Genomic DNA, 23,402 nt, shown 5'->3' with positions numbered 1-23,402 from the left:
AGAGGCGCTGTGTAATTTCAGGAAGCCATAACCGCCGCCAGCTAACGAGCCAACACACAAACAAGTGCTAATAGTCTATAAACAATGGGTCTCCACCACCACACGGCCCCCCCCACCATTAACTTCAACCTCGGAAAAAGTGTGAAGCTACGCACCAATAAAGAGACACCTTCATTAGTTGACCCGTTCACCACTGTTATGTAGAGCCAATGATGTTAGGTTTTGATATAAATTCATTCACAGACAAACACAAGTACTATTATATTACGGTCAGAAAATAATTAGTTAATACAGGGAAAATTATGACTGAATTTAGGCCACGCACCTCCACGCACTCAACAAGGACCTCCACACGCACTCAACAAGGACCGCCACGCACTCAACAAGGACCGCTACGCACTCAACAAGGACCTCTACGCCCTCAACAAGGACCGACACGCACTCAACAAGGACCGCCACGCACTCAACAAGGACCGCCACGCACTCAACAAGGACCGCCACGCACTCAACAAGGACCGCCACGCACTCAACAAGGACCGCCACGCACTCAACAAGGACCGGACCGCCACGCACTCAACAAGGACCGCCACGCACTCAACAAGGACCGCCACGCACTCAACAAGGACCGCCACGCACTCAACAAGGACCGCCACGCACTCAACAAGGACCTCTATGTACTCAACAAGGACCTCTACGCACTCAACAAGGACCTCCCACAGACAAGAATTATCTCCACAGGAAAACGTTCAATTTACCTCAAAGCAAAACAAAAGAAAAACAAAACAATTCCAAATAAAAAAGAGATAAAACAAACACTCAAACAAGGCAAATAAAGCAGGAAAACAAAACAGCAAAAAAAAGAAGAAAAAAAAACAGCAAAGGGAGAAAATATATCCATGCTATTCAGATGTCAATGGAAACTTTAACACAAATGCCACAGAGGAACGGTCAAGAAAACCTCTCTCGAGAGTAAACACATATTTAAATTACACAAGCAACACAAACATGGCGGCAACACACACAGTAAGTATCTGGCGTTAGCAAGCTGAAAGTTCTTTCATCAGAAACAACAAAGCCAATGACAAGGCTCTCCGTATCAGCAGCTGGAAAAACCCCACCCGGGCACAGGTCACTGACCCACATCGGGGCCTGGGGGGCCAGATGATGATGATGATGATGATGATGATGATGATGATGATGATGATGATGATAATGATAATAATAGTAATAATAATAATAATAATAATAATAATAATAATAATAATAATAATAATAATAATAATAATAATAATAATAATAAAGAACCATAAAGAAATAAAATAAAAAAAGATCAAGAGTGAGAAACAATATATGTATGTTGTGTTGTCAACGGTAAGAGAAACAATTGAGACCCTGCAACTGTGTGTAAATGAGGCAGAAAGTCAGATTATCAACCTGGGACTTGGTCACATATGGCAGCAGGGTCTACCATTAGACAACACATTATGCTTCCAATATCTTCCCAGTACCTCCCTGTTTGGTAGCTGCCTACGCCCTCAGGAAATACTAGTGTGAAAAGTCCAGAGGCCGAGGTAATCTGTGTGTTCACTCCTGACACAGACGTGTTGGTTCTCCTCATTGCACATTGACCAAAGATTATTCTAAATGTTCACATTTCCATGGAATCTCGAAAACATGAAGTGTTACCCATGTTTCGAGTTCTAGGGCCAGACACGTCTCCAGCACAAATGGGGTTTCATGCCTTCACAGGATGTGCACCACAGGGAGATTATCTGGTAAGAGCAAAGCAACATGGTTTAAGCTATTTTACAATGCAGATGAAAGAATAACTGGTGCTTTCCAGCAATTGAGTGTTGTAGGTGATCCCAACGACACAGGATATACTTGCCAGATGTTTGTGACAAGCATATTAATCGTTGTTGCCTGACGGATGGTACCAGTCCCCAACTCCCAGGATGGGTGAGGTAGGGGTGAGATGATGATGGGGGAGTGGGAGTGGGGAGATAGCAAGGGGAATCCACACCCTTTCCATTCGGTGGTTCTTAGTACTGTACCTTCAGTCGGCGTTTGACAAATGGTACCTTTCCCTACCTGTCAGGATGGGTGAGGGAGGTACAGTTCCGTTCAGAAGTTCGTGGTACACTGGCGGTGAAGGGTGCATAGTCTGTTGTACCCTTCCTGGACGACAGGTCACTACGCCGACCCTCCCACCAACACACACAGTCAACGGAGCAGTGTGAGTCGAACGAATACTCATCGAAAAAGATATTGGAAGGATATTAATGTGAGTATCGGCCAACGTTACTGCTGATGGACGATGAAGGTGTGTGTTAATACCTTGTTTACGAGAGCAGAGAGCTATAGTGATAGGAGTAGCCATTAGAGTATCAGAATACAAGAGGCAAATTAGTTTCGAATGTAGCAGCCTTATGTATGATTAACGGCAACAGTACGACGATAACGATTAATGGCAACAATCGCCTTATGTATGATTAACGGCAACAGTACGACTATAACGATTAATGGCAACAATCGCCTCATGTATGATTAACGGCAACAGCACGACTATAACGATTAATGGCAACAATCGCCTCATGTATGATTAACGGCAACAGTACGACGATAACGATTAATGGCAACAATCGCCTCATGTATGATTAACGGCAACAGTACGACGATAACGATTAATGGCAACAATCGCCTCATGTATGATTAACGGCAACAGCACGACTATAACGATTAATGGCAACAATCGCCTTATGTATGATTAACGGCAACAGTACGACGATAACGATTAATGGCAACAATCGCCTCATGTATGATTAACGGCAACAGTACGACTATAACGATTAATGGCAACAATCGCCTCATGTATGATTAACGGCAACAGCACGACTATAACGATTAATGGCAACAATCGCATAAAAGTAAACATGATGATAAAATTCGTTAAGTAAAAACTCAGGTCCAAGAGAATAATATGAGTGAATTTATTACGTGAGTTGCTTGGTTCATACACCGATAACAGTAAGGTAATGGAGTGGTTTAAACACGGTATATAAGTAGGAAGGTGTACAAATGTAAATAAACATGATCCTCTTTCTGGTGGTAACAGATTTATTTCCATAGAATTGAGGTAAAAGACTAAATAAAGGTACTGGATAACTACATCATTTACAATATATTCGTCAATCAGTTTGACCTGATTAATTTACTTATTTGTTGTTAATTTTAAAGAACTGTTGTTATTTAGAAACAATATTCCCTCATTTTCAGCACAATATTTTCCTTCTGACTACCTTGGTGAAGTTAGAGCCTTTCAGGGATGAGTAAGTCGAGAGTTTAAAACGACAATTAAGAAAAACTTCACAAAATTATAAATACTTGAAAAATGGGTCAGTATTCTGTACCTAACGAGGCTGTTAAGTCCATGTGGAAGTGTATAGACTTACTCGTATTTCAAGAACCTATTTACCAGTGGGGGAAATAATATAGTCTGGCTGTATGGATTGTTAAGGGTAAAACTGGCAGTCTTACACCATCAATAGGAAACTTCCCCAGCTGGGTCTCAAGGTTCACTATTTATTGGACAGTTTTGACTTTCATGAGGTTTAGTTTTTTATATAATGGAGAACTAAACTTTAGGGATTTGCATTGTGTGTTGATGGTAAACTTGTGTATAGAAACAGAATCAGGACACTTCGGCAACCACCTCACACCACCACAAACACATTAATCAACATCTCACTTGGTTAACTCACTCTAAGACTCCGTGATCTCTTGCCCTGCTGACATGTAATATTAGAGGGATAGACAACATAAATATATAAGTCAACATAAAGAATAAAACATCAGTAAATATTCCATGAAAAGAAACTAGATAATAGAGAAAATGTCTTACCATACATGGATTAAGGGAACTAAAATGATCAGGAAAAGAAGAAATTAGCAGTGTGAACGAGATAAGAACAGTATGGACACACACACACACACACACACACACACACACACACACAATGTAATTTACACTTCGTATATAATTACCAGGTATAATAATACTCACTGACTCTATAATCACGGGAAAAACTCTCCGGGCTCAAGGTGAGAAGAAGTGTCAACAACATGATGAATTAAAACCTAACCTAACCATAACCTAACCTAACCATAACCTAACCTAACCATAACCTAACCAAACCAAACCTAACCAAACCTAACCATAACCTAACCTAACCATAACCTAACCTAACCTAACCTAACCATAACCAAACCAAACCAAACCTAACCAAACCTAACTATAACCTAACCATAACCATAACCATAACCTAACCTAACCATAACCAAACCAAATCGTAACTTTTAGTGTGACAAAAAAGGAGTTCTATCCAGGGTCAGAGTTTGAGGTTCGTCTCTGTGTTCACCGACCCGCCCCTATCTCCTCTTGCCTCACCATCAACTTCTCGATCCTGAATGAATTGACCCAAAAAAAAGTAGAAAAGAAAACAACAGGAAGAGACAATAAAGAAGGGTTATTGAATGATGCGGCAGTGGTGGTGACGGTCGTGGTGGTCGTGGTTGTGGTGGTCGTGGTTGTGGTGGTCATGGTTGTGGTGGTCGTGGTGGCTGCGGTCATGGTCGGGTAGTCGTAGTCGTAGTGGTCGTAAGGTTTGTGGCTGCATGTAGTCGTGGTAGTCGTAGCCGTGGTGGTCGTGGTGGTCGTGGTAGTGGTGGTCGGTCGGTGGCCGGGTGGTCGTAGTCGCGGGTGGTCGGTGGTGGCGTGGTGATGGTATGGAGATATACGACGGACAAAAGCGTCTGAAGTCATCTGGTATAAATCAAAACGGAAACCAGTAAGATATTGTTGGCTCTAGGAACGGAAAGTGATATTAGTATACAATATAGCAGACGGGCTGAAGAGTGCACGATGAGGAGGGGGGAAGAGTCGGGAGAGGGAAGAGTCCGGGAGGAGGGGAAGAGTCCGGGAGGAGGGGAAGAGTCGGGAGGGAAGAGTCGGAGGGGAAGAGTCCGGGAGGAGGGAAGAGTCCGGGAGGAGGGGGAAGGTCCGGGAGGAGGGGGGAAGTCCGGGAGGAGGGGAAGAGTCCGGGAGGAGGGGGAAGAGTCCGGGAGGAGGGGGAAGAGTCCGGGAGGAGGGGAAGAGTCCGGAGGAGGGGAAGAGTCCGGGAGGAGGGGGGGAGTCCGGGAGGAGGGAAGAGTCCGAGGAGGGGAAGAGTCCGGGAGGAGGGAAGAGTCCGGGAGGAGGGGAAGAGTCCGGGAGGAGGGGAAGAGTCCGGGAGGAGGGGAAGAGTCGGGAGGAGGGGAAGAGTCCGGAGGGGGAAGAGTCGGGAGGAGGGGAAGAGTCTGGGAGGAGGGGGAAGAGTCTGGGAGGAGGGGGAAGAGTCTGGGAGGAGGGGGGAAGAGTCCGGGAGGAGGGGGGAAGAGTCCGGGAGGGGAGGGGAAGAGTCGGGAGGAGGGGAAGAGTCGGGAGGAGGGGAAGAGTCGGGAGGAGGGGAAGAGTCTGGGAGGAGGGGAAGAGTCGGGAGAGGGGGGAAGAGTCCGGAGAGGGAGAGTGGGGGGGGAGGGGAGGAGAGAGGAACGAGGGGGAGTCGGGGGGGGGGAGCGGGAGAAGAGTCAGGGAGGGAGGGGGAAGATGGAGGGAGAGCAGGAGGGGAAGAGCGGGAGGAGGGGGGAAGAGTCGGGAGGAGGGGGAAGAGTCGGGAGGAGGGGAAGAGTCTGGGAGGAGGGGAAGAGTCGGAGGAGGGGAAGAGTCGGGAGGAGGGAAGAGTCGGAGGAGGGGAAGAGTCGGAGGAGGGGAAGAGTCCGGAGGAGGGAAGAGCGGGAGGAGGGGAAGATGAGGAAGAGTCGGGAGGGGGGAAGAGTCGAGAGGAGGGGAAGAGTCGGGAGGAGGGGAAGAGTCGAGGAGGGAAGAGTGGAGGAGGAAGAGCGGAGGAGGGGGAAGAGTCGGAGAGGAAGTGGGGGGTGGGGGGGTGGGAGGAGGGGAAGAGTCCGGAGGAGGAAGAGTCGGAGGAGGGGAAGAGTCGGGAGGGGGGAAGGAGGGGGGAAGAGTCCGGGAGGAGGGGGAAGAGTCCGGGAGGAGGGGAAGAGTCCGGGAGGAGGGGAAGAGTCCGGGAGGAGGGGGAAGAGTCCGGGAGGAGGGGAAGAGTCGGGAGGGGAAGAGTCCGGGAGGAGGAAGAGTCCGGGAGAGGGGAAAGTCGGAGGAGGGGAAGAGTCTGGGAGGAGGGGAAGAGTCTGGGAGGGGGAGAGTCCGGGAGGGGGAGAGTCGGAGGGGAAGAGCGGAGGAGGGGGAAGAGTCCGGGAGGAGGGGAGAGTCGGAGGGGGGGAAGAGTCCGGGAGGAGGGGGAAGAGTCCGGGAGGAGGGGGAAGAGTCCGGGAGGAGGGGAAGAGTCCGGGAGGAGGGGGGAAGAGTCCGGGAGGAGGGGAAGAGTCCGGGAGGAGGGGAAGAGTCCGGGAGGAGGGGAAGAGTCCGGGAGGAGGGAAGAGTGCACGATGAGGAGGGAAGTCGGGAGGAGGGGAAGAGTCGGGAGGAGGGGGGAAAGGAAAGGTGGGGAGGGGAAAAGGAAAGGTGGGGAGGGGAAAAGGAAAGGTGGGGAGGGGGAAAAGGAAAGTGTGGGAGGGGGGAAAGGAAAGGTGGAGGAGGGGGAAAAGGAAAGGTAACTGGTAGAGTGGGAAGTGGCAAACATTGGGGAGAGAGAGAGAGAGAGAGAGAGAGAGAGAGAGAGAGAGAGAGAGAGAGAGAGAGACTATTAGCAGGAGCAGGAGAGAAAACTGTCTTGTTTAAGTGACCCAACATTTGGCAGCTGATAATGTAAAAATAAACTTTTCCTTCTTTAATGAGTTGTATCTGTTGCCAATTCATAGCTTTAAAAATATATTTCTTTCCTTAAATAATTAGACTCACATCAGCTTTAATACATGTTAAGAAGAATACATTGATCTCACTTAAATTACGGCTCAATTCTCTTCCAAATGGCAATAAATATCGTAAGAGCTTGAGACTGACTTAAGACAGATGACGTACATTAGTTACCAGGTGTTAGGGGAAATTTATCACCACAGAAATAAGTGAATGAATCGGTAATTTGTCAACATTTCTAGACAGTGGAACCATTGGCGGGGTAAGGCAGCCCGAGTCCACCTTAGCTTCAACCCATGTCTCTTACAGTCATCACAATGGCACATATCCTAAATCTGTCCAGAGAATCTAATAATACGCTTTAAACTGAGAATTTAAATGCAAAGCTTAAAAGCGTTTGGTAGGTAAGTCGACGATACTCCCTGTAACTTTGGCTTCCATGACCAAGAGTGTGACTTTAACTTCCCCGTAACACTGTCAGGAAAGAGGCCAAAAGTAGTGTCTCAAATAGTTCGGTAGTTTGGCGACAGACAGACAGACGTAATCGACATATTATAATGATTTACGAACATTAGGATGAATGACTATAATACGTCACTCAATGAACTAACAACTTTTCGGACAAGACACAACAGGACAGATCTCATACACAATATATATATATTTGTTAATGATGAAAAACATTAACCCGGCGCCTCTAGGGCAGGTAACTACACACTCGCCTAGTTGTCACGGTGGATGGACGGAGCAGTTTATTAGCTATGGGATCAACAACAGCACTGGCCATCAAAATAGCCATTGACATAATTATCAATAACAAGGGAGGTAACCTACTCAGGGCACTGGCCTCCCTTCCTTGGCATGGGCACCTTTAATGGGTGGCCAAACAAGGTAAAGTTAATTTATAAAACAAAAATAATTAATACACACGAGTCAATAGTTAACACTTGTAACATAAAGTGAAGGAAAACAATATTCATTATATGTTTATAAATTATATGAAAGGTGAAGACAAACACCTGAGTTAATAAACACCGAGATGAAGCCTTAAACAATCGACGTCCGAAACACCACATAAAACAATAAAACTTCTGCCAAGGTTAAACCGAACACACAAACAATCATTAAAACTTTCATTACGAAGAAAATTTTCCTACGAGAAAGAAACTCAGAAGATAATTACTTTTAAATTTTACCTGTGAATCAAGTTTAATATGTAACCAACCTTCAGTCGGTATAAGTAACAGGAAATCTCTCTAAACTAAAGCTAACACAAGTTAAAATGTCTTACAAGTCAAGCTAACAGAACCTAAAATGCTTCACAGGTCAAGCTAACAGAACCTAAAATGCCTTACAAGTCTAAGCTAACAGAACCTAAAATGCCTCACAAGTAAAGCTAACAGAACCAAAAATGCCTCTCAAGTCTAAGCTAACAGAACCTAAAATTCCTCACAAGTAAAGCTAAAAAAAATAAACTGCTTCACAAGTAAAGCTAACAGAAGCTAAACTGCCTCACAAGTAAAGCTAACAGAACCTAAAATTCCTCACAAGTAAAGCTAACAGAACCTAAACTGCCTCACAAGTAAAGCGAACAGAACCTAAAATTCCTCACAAGTAAAGCTAACAGAACCTAAACTGCCTCACAAGTAAAGCTAACAGAAGCTGAGACATAATACACCTATACCTCTGCAGTGGTCAATGATGAGATGAAATAAACAACCTCAAGAGCAATGAGCTGAGAGTCTCTTAAGCTGAGAATAGCCAATAAACTGAGTGTCCCCTAAGCTGAGACAGTCCCTTAAGCTGAGAATAGCCAATAAACTGAGTGTCCCCTAAGCTGAGACAGTCCCTTAAGCTGAGAGTAGCCAATAAACAGAGTGTCCCTTAAGCTGAGACTGTCCCTTAAGCTGAGAATAGCCAATAAACTGAGTGTCCCCTAAGCTGAGACTGTCCCTTAAGCTGAGAATAGCCAATAAACTGAGTGTCCCCTAAGCTGAGACAGTCCCTTAAGCTGAGAGTAGCCAATAAACTGAGTGTCCCCTAAGCTGAGACAGTCCCTTAAGCTGAGAGTAGCCAATAAACTGAGTGTCCCATAAGCTGAGACTGTCCCTTAAGCTGAGAGTAGCCAATAAACAGAGTGTCCCTTAAGCTGAGATTGTCCCTTAAGCTGAGAATAACCAATAAACTGAGTGTCCCTTAAGCTGAGAGTATCCTTTAAGCTGAGACTATCCCTTAAGCTGAGAGTAGCCAATAAACTGAGAGTATCCCTTAAGCTGAGAGTAGCCAATAAACTGAGTGTCCCTTAAACTGAGACAATATATAGAGCTGAGAGATGTAACTGACACCCTACCGAAAGAGAGAGAGAGAGAGAGAGAGAGAGAGAGAGAGAGAGCAGGTCTTATACACTCAGCGGTGTGTGTACGGGGTCGACAAGGAATTCCATCGGGGCAGAGACTGTGATCCTCTTAAGTAAACTGCTGGCAACTCCTGGACCCAACTTGGTCAGGGTCTCTGTTAGGGATTAAAATATACAGTGTGTGTGTGTGTGTACTCTCTGTTTGTTCTCGTTAATTTGGATGGTTACGTGCTGATTCCTACGTCCGTGTGTGTGTGTGTGTGTATTTGCTCACGTTGACAGGTGAAGAAGATCTACAGTTCCTCTTCACACTAAGAGGATGGTCACCTGGTATAAATGTCTCCATCTTCACGTTTGACAGCAGTAATGTGATCATCTTCCTCACACTATTTCCTGGTTGACGAGTATTAATGGAGCCGATGTATTCTATAATATTTCTATCTATATCACGGGTAATGTCTCCTCTCAATTAATGCGTTTACAGGTGCTCGTCATATAAACCCGCTACAACCATTATCATTGAGGTATTTCTGTTTTGTTTTGATATGATTCCATAGTATGTTTATTATTGTGAGTTTCCTTCCGTCGAATGGTCAACACAGAGCTGCTACACTGCACAAAACCTGATGAGCCTCTGTAAACGCACTAGTGAAGGGGACTGTACATAACGCGGTGTGTTACTTTTGTAATGTCTTTCACTCTGTTTTGTAAAGTTCATTATATTTGCTATCATGTTTCAGTTCTTATATGATGAGATAAAGGATTTATGGCTATTTATTTACATCCCTGTTTAATTTCAAGTTAAAATCCTATATTTCTAATGCACTTAAATATGTCCGTTGGGTTTGTTTTTGCAGTGTTCCGTCTCGTAATATTACATAACTTAACCTAAGTTCTAAGTTGTATATTGCGGCATAAATGTTTATCAGCTCGAGACGTTAACTACTGTATCATGTGAAGCAACAAACCTCTTCACTATCCTGCTCTAGAGACTTGACACTTTCCTCTTATTCTTGTGTTTGTGAGTGACGCTTATCTATGGTTGTCCTAGAAAAATGTCCCTGCCTTCCTCCCTGCCACCCTCCCTGCCACCCTCCCTGTCTCCCTCTCTCCCTGCCTTCCTCCCTGCCTCCCTGCCTCCCTGCCTCCCTCCCTCCCTGCCTCCCTCCCTGCCTGCTCTCTTCCTCCCTCCAACTCACAGTGTCTCGGGGACCAGGCAGGGAGGGAGGGAGGGAGGCAGAGAGCAGGCAGGGAGGGTGGCAGGGAGGGAGGGAAGCAGAGAGCAGGCAGAGAGCAGGCAGGGAGGCAGGTAAGCAGGGAGGGAGGCAGGGGGGGGACAGGCAGGGAGGCAGGCAGGGAGGGAGGCAGGGAGGGAGGCAGAGAGCAGGGAGGGAGGCAGAGAGCAGGGAGGGAGGCAGGCAGGGACATTTTCTGGGACATCCTATAAATGTGTAAGGAATAAGACTATATATATTTTCTACCTTCAAGTACACTTAACTTATTATTTTTAATACTTCAATACACGATCATACATTTTAAAGTCTTGAAGCAAATATTAAATACATTTCTCTTGCCACCTAACTATCTCTAAAAAACCTTACGATTTTTTTGTCCCCTAAAGTTCGTCAACTCTCAAGAGCCTCCCTCACATAAAAGACGTATTTTTCCTCCCATGTTCTTCATCAAATGTCACTATCACAAAAGAGAGCTGACGGGGATAAGGGTAGTTAATTAAGTTGTGTTGTCAGGAGCTCAGAGTACAGTAGGTACAGACTTATCCCCAGGTGTAGTTGGTGACGTGTCTCTCTCTCTCATTCTTGATTCTAACTATCAATTTATTCATCAACATGGTCTTGTTTACACAAAGCAAGGACGCGCACGCACAACACGTATACACAGCAACACCCCACCCACCCACCTCCACCTCCAACACTCCCTCTCCCCCCACCCACCCACCCCACTCACCTCAACACTCCCCTCTCCTCACCCCCCCCCCAGAGAAGGGAGAAAAAGAGTTGAATAATGGTGGAGATTAAGAAGAAGGGAGAATAATATAGAGGATAAAGGAAAGAGGTGAGAATGAGGGAAATTATGATAAAGAAGGTGATAGAGAGTGAGGAAGAAGGAGAGATGAGACATTGGAAAGAAAGTAGGAATAAAACACAGGTGATAAAGAGGAGCTAAGAGATGTGACATGATAAGAGTTTACAGAAAATATTATAAAAATAGAGATAATAAAGAAGGTGGATGAGAAGGAAGGAGAGACGTAGATAAGGAAGAAGGACTAATCACAAAATAAGGGTTAAAAGAAGAGGAAACTGAAGGAATATGATAAAAGGAATAGGAGAAGAGGGAAACAAAAGAAGGGAAGAAAGAGGTGATGAAAGGTAGAGATGAAGAGAAGAAGAGAGGAATGGAAGATGTGAGAAATGATAGCGATTAAAGGAAGAGAGAAATAATGATATAGAAAAACGACCAACAGAGAGAAGAGATAAGAGGAGAAGCAAGATAAAAGTGAGATAAAGGAGAAGGTAATAAACAATGAATAAGAAATACACAACAATAATACTAATAATAACAATAATAATAAAGGCGTCAAACAGGTAAGGGAAGGTAAGAAATAAACAGATGAAGAACGACCCTGCTGGTCCCGTATCGGCCTCTCTAGTCACCTCAGAGCTCACCAACGAAGGTGACATCCCTAATAACTCATATCATTGTATCATAGCTGGATGATCGTCATACTCGATTCCGAATGACAGCAGAGCAGTAGTAGTTTGATCGAGTGTTAACGTAGAGAAACCAGAATTTCTCAGGTATATTAACACAAGATGTTACACCAGGGAGACTGTGTGGTGTATCCTCCGTAGAGTTTCACTCCACTTCCCGGCATTCAATTAAATGAATTAATTTCAGACATCCACTTCAGTTATTGGTTATAATTTTTCAGAATCTGTCAACAATTACCTTTAGTAATTAATAAAGTATGGATCACAGATAAGGTAAATAATGTGCACTTAAATATATTTGGCAGAGTTCCATACACAGATATACAATTAGCATGGGCATTAAAGTCATTCACTCACATTCACGCCACAATATAAGTAATTTTGTAATGGGTTGGGTTGTCAACCTGGGGAATTAATCACTTAGTTTTACTAGGTTGGTCTTCATTACTCTTGCAGCAAACAGGTGATTCCTTTTCTTCAGAAGGAATTATTAACTTTTTCATTTACACTTAACAAAGGCCTTGGGGTTTACACAGACAGTCTCGTGTCACTGGCAGTCGTACAGTAGCTTCAGCTCTGCTGGACTAAGACGATGTCGCGGTTGGACTACGCAAGCACCCTGTTAAAGGTCTATGGAGCAAAAGGTCTTAACTACTCCACGGTCCGGGGCCTACTGGCTTAACTGTCGTTCTGGCGTCAGTGAGACACGATGAACAATACAGTACTGTCCTACCGGGCCCCATAGCCGGGCCCCATAGCCGGGCCCCATAGCCTGGCTCCATACCTCGGTAATGGGATTTCGATAACGTCGTCACGCCTTACATACGGTCTTCTCTTGGTCTTACCTTACCGAAACAAACTTTCAGGTCTGCTCGCCTGAGGCAACCCATGACAGTTTTAATTAGGTTAAGTTGGGGTAAAACATCCAGATGTGTGAGTTAGTGTAGGGTATGAATGCAGTTAAACATCATCACATTACAGGTTAATACAGTAGCAGGTGTATTTGTTTATTCATATATCATCATTTAAAAGTACCAAGGTTAGAGAAACCTAAATGGCGATATAATCATAGAAAACGGGCGCCAAGTAATCACTTTCATAGCACTCTCCGGAACAACAAGACCAGAGACAAGTTGTGGGGAGCAGTATACCAATAAGTCCATCAACACAAACAACACAGACAGAGGTAATTACTTTATGGTTCCTGAGGATAACAAACACCAAGAGTGACGTCACCAGCACCAATACTTTTACCAAAACAAACAAACAGATTAAGGTGAGCGTTTTATGGTGGCTACGGACAACAATAATTCTCTGCAGCATTATGTCCTCCGTGAGACAGCATCAACACATACTGTGGAGGTATAATGATCTGCCTCACCGTGTTGACCAAGCGACCACTCACAACATTTGTCTCCCAGCTAACATCAGAAACACATTATCTCATCAAATAGTTCTCTCTTAATCTCTACCATTTACTCTTTTTGGAATAAAACAAAAGTAAAGCCAATAAATAAAATCAAATAATCCTAAATCATAACAACAAAAAACTCAACATTTTATACATGTCTCAAGAAAACATTTCATATATACTTAACAGTCTGGTAAACCCCCCCCTCCCCCCCTCCCCCCCCCAAAAAAAAACCAAGACGAATGAAACTATCAATGAGAAAATGGAACAAATTTATACCTGATAAAATATTCATAATACAATATATATTCAAATTCATATCATAAATATTCCTGAGAAAAAAAAATGGAAATATCTTTATAACCCTGAAAAATTCTATATCCCTCTTATACATTGTGGAGCAGGACAAAGGCGCCTCACCGCAGCGGGTTCAAGAGACTCGGGTTGTTTAGGGAAAATCCTCTACAAACAGGTGCGTCGTGAGCGGAGGCCATTGGCACACCTGATGGATTGAAACGTCACGCTAAATCTGAGTGGGAAATGATAAGTGCTTCTACCTCAGCGGAGCCCCGAGAGGTTTAGCAAACACCATATTGTTCCTGGAGCCCAAGTGGAGCCCGATAGTGATGGCTGGGTCGTGTTGAGGGTACTGGGGGTCGTTGGGGGTACTGGGGGTCGTGTTGGGGGTACTAGTCGTGTTGGGGGGTACTGGGGGTCGGTTGGGGGGGGTACTGGGGGGTCGTTGGGGGGAACTTGGGGGTCGTTGGGGGGGGTACTGGGGGTCGTGTGGGGGTACTGGAGGGTCGTGTTGGGGGGTACTGGGGTCGTGTTAGGGGTACTGGGGGGTCGTTGGGGGGTACTTGGGGGGCCGTGTTAGGGGTACTGGGGGTCAAAATAGGGTACTGGGGGTCGTTAGGGGTACTGGGGGGTCGTGTTAGGTAATGGGGGTCGTGCTGGGGGGGTAAGTGGAGAAATGACGTGGTGAGGACAGTGTGTGGTGAGGACAGTAACGTGGTGAGGACAGTAACGTGGTGAGGACAGTGGCGTGGTGAGGACAGTGGCGTGGTGGGAGGACAGTGGCGTGGTGAGGACAGTGGCGTGGTGAGGACAGTGGCGTGGTGAGGACAGTAACGTGGTGAGGACAGTAACGTGGTGAGGACAGTAATGTGGTGAGACAGTAACGGTGAGGACAGTAACGTGGTGAGGACAGTAACGTGGGTGAGGACAGTAACGTGGTGAGGACAGTAACGTGGTGAGGACAGTAACGTGGTGAGGACAGTAACGTGGTGAGGACAGTAACGTGGTGAGGACAGTAACGTGGTGAGGACAGTGGCGTGTGAGGACAGTGACGTGGTGAGGACAGTAACGTGGTGAGGACAGTAACGTGGTGAGGACAGTAACGTGGTGAGGACAGTAACGTGGTGAGGACAGTAACGTGTGAGGACAGTAACGTGGTGAGGGCAGTGGCGTGGTGAGGACAGTGACGGAGGCTGAGTTACATAGCCAGTAGAGGAGTTTTTACTTAAATCTATTACTGATGCTCTCGAATACCTTCAATTTATGTTGCCTTCTGGAAGCTTTATAACTATTTCTCTTTGGGGTAGAAACACTTAATATCTGCCGCTGTCATTCACTCTTATGTTGGTGAGCGTTGCTTGATATCACACAGCTCTTATTAACTTGATTTATTACCAGCCTGATGGACCGCAACAAAATTTTGATCATTCGAGGTAAAATGTTTAGTATAATATCGAAAAAAAGGGGAATTTCTCGAAGCTATGATCCTTGTATAACACTGACGGGAAAAAGAGAGAATTTTACTCGAATTTATTGAAAAGAGAATCCATGAGTTTTGGTTTCTTAAGAGTAAAAAGAGAGTAACACCACTGATCTCTCTCTCTCTCTCTCTCTCTATCTGTCTCTCTCTCTCTCTCTCTCTCTCTCTCTCTCTCTCTCTCTCTCTCTCTCTCTCCCTCTCTCTCTCTCTCTCTCTCCCTCTCCCTCTCTCTCTCTCTACAGTCACCGGGAAAGTCACGCCTCTCACCACCAAAGGAGGTTTGTTGCCTCTTGTGTAGTAATATAGATGACTCGACAAATTCACTCGGTGGTGTGTGATCACTGAGGTGGGAATGTCATTAGCCGGGGAATATGATGTGTGGTGATGGCTGCTGCTGCTGATACGACCAACACCTCGACGATGAAACGAAAACTAACATGAGAAAAAATTCCTTTATTTTTGGTCAGAAATTTAAGTTTTCATTTATTGATTTATATATTCATTTATTTGTATTTATTTATTCAATTATTTATTTTTTTTTTCTTAAGATTTGTTTTAGTTAATGTGGAAATATCTTGATTTTTATTATTATTTTTAACATTTTATTTTTATAGTCACTTAGAAAATACTTATTATACAAAAACTGTAGGTTATTGAGTATATTTTTCATTTACTAAAAGCCCAAACGGTGAATAAAATACAAACTTTCCTACGTGTATATGTTGCACTCTGATAACTCATACAATACAGAATTACTCATACAACACCTGATAAAGGGCAGCAGTATACGTGTGTTTGGTGTATACTGCCAATTCATCCTTGACAGGACAAGCACTGGGCAGATTAGGATGTTACACTCGAATACAGATCCCTTTTATAACCTAACCTAACCTAACCTGACCTAACCTGACCTGACCTGACCTAACCTTTTATAACCTAATCTAACCTAACCTGACCTGACCTGACCATACCTAACCTAACCTGACCTGACCTAACCTAACCTAACCTGACCTAACCTAACCTAACCTAACCTGACCTGACCTAACCTAACCAAACCTAACCTAACCTAACCTAATCTAACCTAACCTAACCTGACCTGACCTGACCTGACCTTAAATTAACTATAGACAGAACACATATGTAAGTCCACACATGTACGCTGTTCGTTAAGTACAGTGAAACCTCCATATAACGGACTTGTCTTCATATATTTCGTTAGAGGGGCGTCTCACACCTAACGGACCCTCCTCGATAAAACGTACTTTCATATCTATATAATTCAACGACCAATAACTTCACAAGAGATGAAGAGTCGGATGGACATGCGTAGAGTCTTCCTTAACAATACCACTAAGTCAAATCACCTCACCTAACTACGCAGTAAACTAAACTGTGATGAGGCAGGACAAATTGTTCTCGTTCTTCCTGGCTGTTGAGCAAAAACCCTTGAGTGTAATGAATTAACCCTTTGAGTAAGATATCTTGGCCCTTTGAATAAGATATCTTGACCCCTTAGGTAAGATATCTTGACCCCTTGAGTAAGATATCTTGACCCCTTGAGTAAGATATCTTGACCCCTTGAGTAAGATATCTTGACCCCTTGAGTAAGATATCTTGACCCCTTGAGTAAGATATCTTGACCCTTTGAGTAAGATATCTTGACCCTTTGAGTAAGATATCTTGACCCTTTGAGTAAGATATCTTGACCCCTTGAGTAAGATATCTTGACCCCTTGAATAAGATATCTTGACCCTTTGATAAGATACCCAACACCGAGATGAGACACAGTAATATTATCCCAGACACCTTGAGAACTGTTCCTATGTTAAGCTCTACAGAGATTGTTGGTTACGTCACCTTTATATGAATCTCCCTCAAGAATTAAAAAAAAAAATATTCATCCTTATTCTATAAAAAGATAAAATAAAAATACAGTTTTTTATCTAAGTTTACTCGTCCTTCTCTCACACTTTTGTTTCTCCTCGTTTACCTGCCCACACATTCCGTCTCCACCCTGATGACATTACTCGGTAAAGTCGGATGGTTTACCTCTAGATCATAACATCTCAGTTTTTGACAACCTATATCTTGCGTGATTTACATCTCATCATCCTCCTCCTCCTTCCTTCCTTCCTTCCTTCCTTCCTTCCTTCCAAGTTTACCTTCACATACCCCTTCACCTTTCTGTCCGGTCATACATTTTGCTTTCTAAACATACAAGTAGCACTAACTTACTTCTACACGGGGAAATACACTTCTAAACATACATAAATACTGTTAAATATTCCTCCTTGAATAAATTATAAATGTAGTCGTTTAAGTTTGTCTAAAAATATCTTACTTCTCTCACAGAAATTTTCTCCAAAACTGCTCTGAGAATTTTATAAAAATTGTTCTTGAATATGTTAGGAGCGTGGACCTGGGCTTCAGTGTGTCTAGCAATATCTTACACAAGAGCTTTAAATAAATGTCCCGCCTGAACTCACTTCAAACCGCTGCAGGATCTTTGTGTTGTGAGGACTTCCCTCTGGCACCTGACTGTGGCAAGGTTAGCATAGCCAGAGAACGACTTGTGAGGAAAAGGTTGTGGAAATAGGTGTTATGATAATAGAAATGCTTTTGGAAATAATTCAGGTTGTGAAAATAGTAGAGGTTGTGGAAATAGAAGGGGTTATGGAAATATAAATTTTTGGTTATAGAAATAGTGTGTGAAAATAGTAGTGGTTGTGGAAATATTACCGTTTGTGGTAATAGAAGGCATTATGTAATATTAGGGTTGTAGAAATAGTAAGAGTTGTAGAAATAGTAAGAGTTGTAGAAATAGTAAGAGTTGTAGAAGTAGCAACGGTTGTAGAAATAGTAAGAGTTGTAGAAATAGTAAGGGTTGTAGTATTAGTAAGGGTTGTAGAAATTGGAACGGATGTAGAAATAGAGTTTTGTAGAAATAGAGATACCAAGTAAAAGATAAATGGAGGAAAGAAACAAGACCAGAACTGAAGATAAGAAAAATATAAGCAGATGAAGGGCGGCCATACACAGATGAAAGACACGATCCATCGACAACACCTGGGACAGACAGGCACGAGGAGCCCTATATACCTGCACTGTTCTGTATGTGTTCTACGGCGGGGCATACATAGAGGTGGGTGGAGTGGCGTGACGGGAGAGGTGGGTGGAGAGGCGTGACGGGAGAGGTGGGTGGAGGGGTGTGACGGGAGAGGTGGGTGGAGGGGTGTGACGGAGAGGTGGGTGGAGGGGTGTGACGGGAGAGGTGGATGAAGGGCGTGATGGGAGTGGTGAGTGGAGAGGCGTGACGGAGAGGTGGTGGAGAGGTGTGACGGGAGAGGTGGGTGGAGGGGTGGACGGAGAGGTGGGTGGAGGGGTGTGACGGAGAGGTGGGTGGAGAGGCGACGGGAGAGGTGGGTGGAGGGTGTGACGGGAGAGGTGGGTGGAGGGCGTGACGGGAGAGGTGGGTGGAGGGGTGTGGACGGGAGAGGTGGGTGGAGGGGTGACAGGAGAGGTGGGTGGAGAGGCGTGACGGGAGAGGGTGGGTGGAGGGGTGTGACGGGAGAGGTGGGTGGAGGGGTGTGACGGGAGAGGGGTGGAGAGGCGTGACTGGAGAGGTGGGTGGAGGGCGTGACGGGAGAGGTGGGTGGAGGGGGGACGGGAGAGGTGGGTGGAGAGGGCGTGACTGGAGAGGTGGGTGGAGGGGTGTGACGGGAGAGGTGGGTGGAGGGGTGTGACGGGAGAGGTGGGTGGAGAGGCGTGACTGGAGAGGTGGGTGGAGGGGCGTGACAGGAGGGTGGGTGGAGTGTGACGGGAGAGGTGGGTGGAGAGGCGTGACTGGAGAGGTGGGTGGAGGGGTGTGACAGGAGAGGTGGGTGGAGGGTGTGACAGGAGAGGTGGGTGGAGAGGCGTGACTGGAGAGGTGGGTGGAGGGGCGTGACGGAAGAGGTGGGTGGAGGGCGTGACAGGAGGTGGGTGGAGGGGTGTGACAGGAGAGGTGGGTGGAGGGGCGGGAGGTGGGTGGAGGGTGTGACAGGGAGAGGTGGGTGGGGGTGTGACAGGAGAGGTGGGTGGAGGGTGTGACAGGAGAGGTGGGTGGAGGGGTGTGACGAGAGAGAGGTGGTTGGAGGGTGTGACAGGAGAGTTGGGTGGAGGGTGTGACAGGAGAGGTGGGTGGAGGGTGTGACAGGAGGTGGGTGGAGGGTGTGACAGGAGAGGTGGGTGGAGGTGTGACGGGAGAGGTGGGTGGAGGGGTGTGACGGAAGAGGTGGGTGGAGGGGCGTGACGGGAGAGGTGGATGAAGGGGCGTGACGGGAGAGGGATGTGTTGCTGTGAGCTTTCTTGAACTGCGTTACGTTACGCTACGCTACGTTAGGTTAGGTTGGGTCAGGTTGGGTTAGGTTAGCTTCTGACTGTTTAATCATCACGTGAAATATAGCTGAAATGTCTAATCTGTTTAGTTTTGTAATAACGCTGAACTGTAGAAAGGCGGATCTTCATAAAATTTTTGATATTTTAATGACTTTTCCTAACTTGTAGAAGCTCGCAGAGATTAATGGACTCGAGCATGAGCATCCACTTAAGTTGTCCACGCTAACACACACCACCTCTACCACTTAATCTCATCCCCAAACCAACATAACTCTCTACCACAATTTATATTATACCAGAAGAAGCTTTCGCTTTACGCTCTACTGAGTCAGCATCACAATAAAGGCGTCAGGCACAATATGCTCCACAGGTCAGTCATTTCATCTCGGTGTCAGCTCTGGTCATGACACAACAAAGTCCATGTAGCCGCAACTCTCAACAATAATATGAGAAATTATATTACCGACCTCATGAGAGATCTATTTCTACCTTGTTTATAAGTACAAACGGAGGTCCTCACAAAAGGATGGATTCATGGCAGCACTCACGGACGGACGTGGCATTCCGACATACTTACGGACGAATGGTTACACGAACGAACTCACGAACGTCTTCACGAACGGATGGGCTCACAGACGCACTCATGGACGGACGGACATACTAATGCACTAACTGACGAACGGATACACTCACTGACGGATGGAGTCACTCACGAATGGAGGCGCTCACAAACAGATGGGTTCACGGACACACTCACGGATGAACGGACACACGAACATGCTGACGAACGAGAAGCACACATTGCCGAGTTCCCCTTCTGCGATATCGGGTCTCTAATACCTGCAGTACCCCACGTCGACGCCCCCCTCGACCCCTTAGTCCCTTCTAGACCCCTCAGCCCCCTAGTCCCCCTTGACTCCCATAGCACCTAGATCCCCTTTGCCCTTAGATCCCCTTATAGCCCCTAGTCCCTATAACCCCTAGATCCCCCTATAGCCCCTAAACCCCTAAGGGCCGACCATCAACAAAATAACAGACTTATAAAGACGCCATAAATCACCTCAGGTAACTCGAGACTCCCGGCAGGTAAGTGGTGGTCCTAACTCAACCTTAACACACCACAAACACTCATGCCTCACCTGGACCAGTAAAGTGAATCAGGAATCAACCAATCAGGAATCAACCAATCAGGAATTAACCAATCAGGAATTAACCAATCAGGAATTAACCAATCAGGAATTAACCCATCAGGAATCAACCAATCAGGAATTAACCAATCAGGAATTAACCAATCAGGAATTAACCAATCAGGAATTAACCAATCAGGAATCAACCAACCAGGAATCAACCAATCAGGAATTAACCAATCAGAAGCAGAAATTAATTAGAGGTCATTGATTCATCTCCATTGGCCTCAGATTACCTCGAGAAATATTAAAAAAATGTATATTCAGTCATTGTTAACGCGAGTAAATGTACGCATCAATTTCATACAGGTTTAATAGTTAACATTATACATTATACATTATACAATATACATTATACATTCATAAATCTCCTCTTAACTATCGTGAGAGTTCAACATATCTGAAACGAAAACACATCTCAAGATCCCTAAAACACATCTCAAGATCCCTAAAACACATCTCAAGATCCCTAAAATACATCTCAAGATCCCTAAAACACATCTCAAGATCCCTAAAACACATCTCAAGATCCCTAAAACACATCTCAAGATCCCTAAAACACATCTCAAGATCCCTAAAACACATCTAAAAATCCCTAAAACACATCTCAAAATCCCTAAAACACATCTCAAAATCCCTAAAACACATCTCAAGATCCCTAAAACACATCTCAAGATCCCTAAAACACATCTCAAGATCCCTAAAACACATCCCAAGATCCCTAAAACACATCTCAAGATCCCTAAAACACATCTCGAGAACACCGTGTAGATAAATGCCTACACCTATGCCTAACTACATTTGCTACGACGTTTCTACTGGGTAAACCACCAAAGGATTCTACCACCAGTGTCCCTCAGACGAGCATCATTAGTCGCTGCCCTTTGTCGGGGATAAGATCAAAGGGTTTACCTCCCGTCTCCTTCAACCTGTATAAAATCTCTCCCTGGCAAGATGGGATCCAGGGAGAAAGATCACTCACCAGGGAGGAAGATCATTCGCCAGGGAGGAAGATCATTCACCAGGGAGGAAGATCAGTCACTAGGGAGGAAGATCAGTCACCAGGGAAGAAGATCACTCACCAGGGAGGAAGATAATTCACCAGGGAGGAAGATCATTCACCAGGGAGGAAGATCAGTCACCAGGGAGGAAGATCATTCACCAGGGAGGAAGATCATTCACCAGGGAGGAAGATCATTCACCAGGGAGAAAGATCACTCACCAGGGAGAAAGATCACTACTACTATTACTACCACCACTATTAGAATCACCACCACTCTTCCTACTCCTACCACCACTAGCTCCTCCTCAAACCACCACCACCACCACTATCACCACCAACAACTCCATCACTCCCCCACTATCACCACCACAATTCCCCCATTCCTCTTTCATTACCACAACTTCCCGTTATCATTATTATCAGTATCCTCCCTCCCTACCACAACAACCACCATTACCGCAACAGCCACCATCACTACATCACCGTACACTATCCCGCCATTACCAACCTTTCCCTCTACACCCACAACATCATTCTTTTTCATCAAACGCCTTTTTATATTTCCACCGTTCAATAGCTGCTGCCACAATAGCTGTAATCTCTCTTGTCTAGCTTAGTGTTTCAGGTCTCACCATTATCCCGACTGCTTCTTTATCCTACTATATACTGACACTATCACACCATCTCGTTTAAATCCTGCCACCATTACCACCCTCACCACTATATGTACAGTAGCTGTCATCACTACTATCTGTAGCTGTCATCACTACTATCTATAGCTGTCATCACTACTATCTATAGCTGTCATCACTACTATATATAGCTGTCATCACTACTATCTATAGCTGTCATCACTACTATCTATAGCTGTCATCACTACTATCTGTAGCTGTCATCACCACTATCTGTAGCTGTCATCACTACTACTGTCATCACTACTATATATAGCTGTCATCACTACTATCTGTAGCTGTCATCACCACTATCTGTAGCTGTCATCACTACTATCTGTAGCTGTCATCACCACTATCTGTAGCTGTCATCACTACTATCTATAGCTGTCATCACTACTATCTGTAGCTGTCATCACTACTATCTATAGCTGTCATCACTACTATCTATAGCTGTCATCACCACTATCTGTAGCTGTCATCACTACTATCTGTAGCTGTCATCACTACTATCTGTAGCTGTCATCACTACTATCTATAGCTGTCATCACTACTATCTATAGCTGTCATCACTACTATATATAGCTGTCATCACTACTATCTATAGCTGTCATCACTACTATCTATAGCTGTCATCACTACTATCTGTAGCTGTCATCACCACTATCTATAGCTGTCAGCTGTCATCACTACTATCTAGCTGTCATGTAGCTGTCATCACTACTATCTATAGCTGTCATCACTACTATCTGCTGTCATCACCACTATCTGTAGCTGTCATCATAGTAGCTGTCATCACTACTATCTGTAGCTGTCATCACTACTATCTATAGCTGTCATCACTACTATCTATAGCTGTCATCACCACTATCTGTAGCTGTCATCACTACTATCTGTAGCTGTCATCACTACTATCTGTAGCTGTCATCACTACTATCTATAGCTGTCATCACTACTATCTATAGCTGTCATCACTACTATATATAGCTGTCATCACCAGCGTGTGGGGTGAGGTGTGGGGGG

General features: G+C 45.0%; 1 protein-coding gene across 1 annotated transcript; it reads left to right on the top strand.

Moving 5' to 3' along the window:
* The first annotated feature begins 302 nt into the window (after positions 1–302).
* LOC121858970 (neuroblast differentiation-associated protein AHNAK-like) lies at positions 303–21,476 on the top strand. Its single transcript, XM_042355627.1, has 3 exons — positions 303–744; positions 1,705–1,775; positions 21,129–21,476. The coding sequence occupies exons 1-3, from the start codon at positions 303–305 to the stop codon at positions 21,474–21,476; spliced, it is 861 nt and encodes a 286-aa protein (XP_042211561.1).
* The last annotated feature ends 1,926 nt before the right edge of the window (positions 21,477–23,402 follow it).

This window comes from Homarus americanus, unplaced genomic scaffold (assembly GCF_018991925.1).
Source record: "Homarus americanus isolate GMGI-L3 unplaced genomic scaffold, GMGI_Hamer_2.0 scaffold8226, whole genome shotgun sequence".
Lineage (NCBI taxonomy): Eukaryota > Metazoa > Arthropoda > Malacostraca > Decapoda > Nephropidae > Homarus > Homarus americanus.
This window is presented reverse-complemented; position numbering and strand designations above follow the sequence as displayed.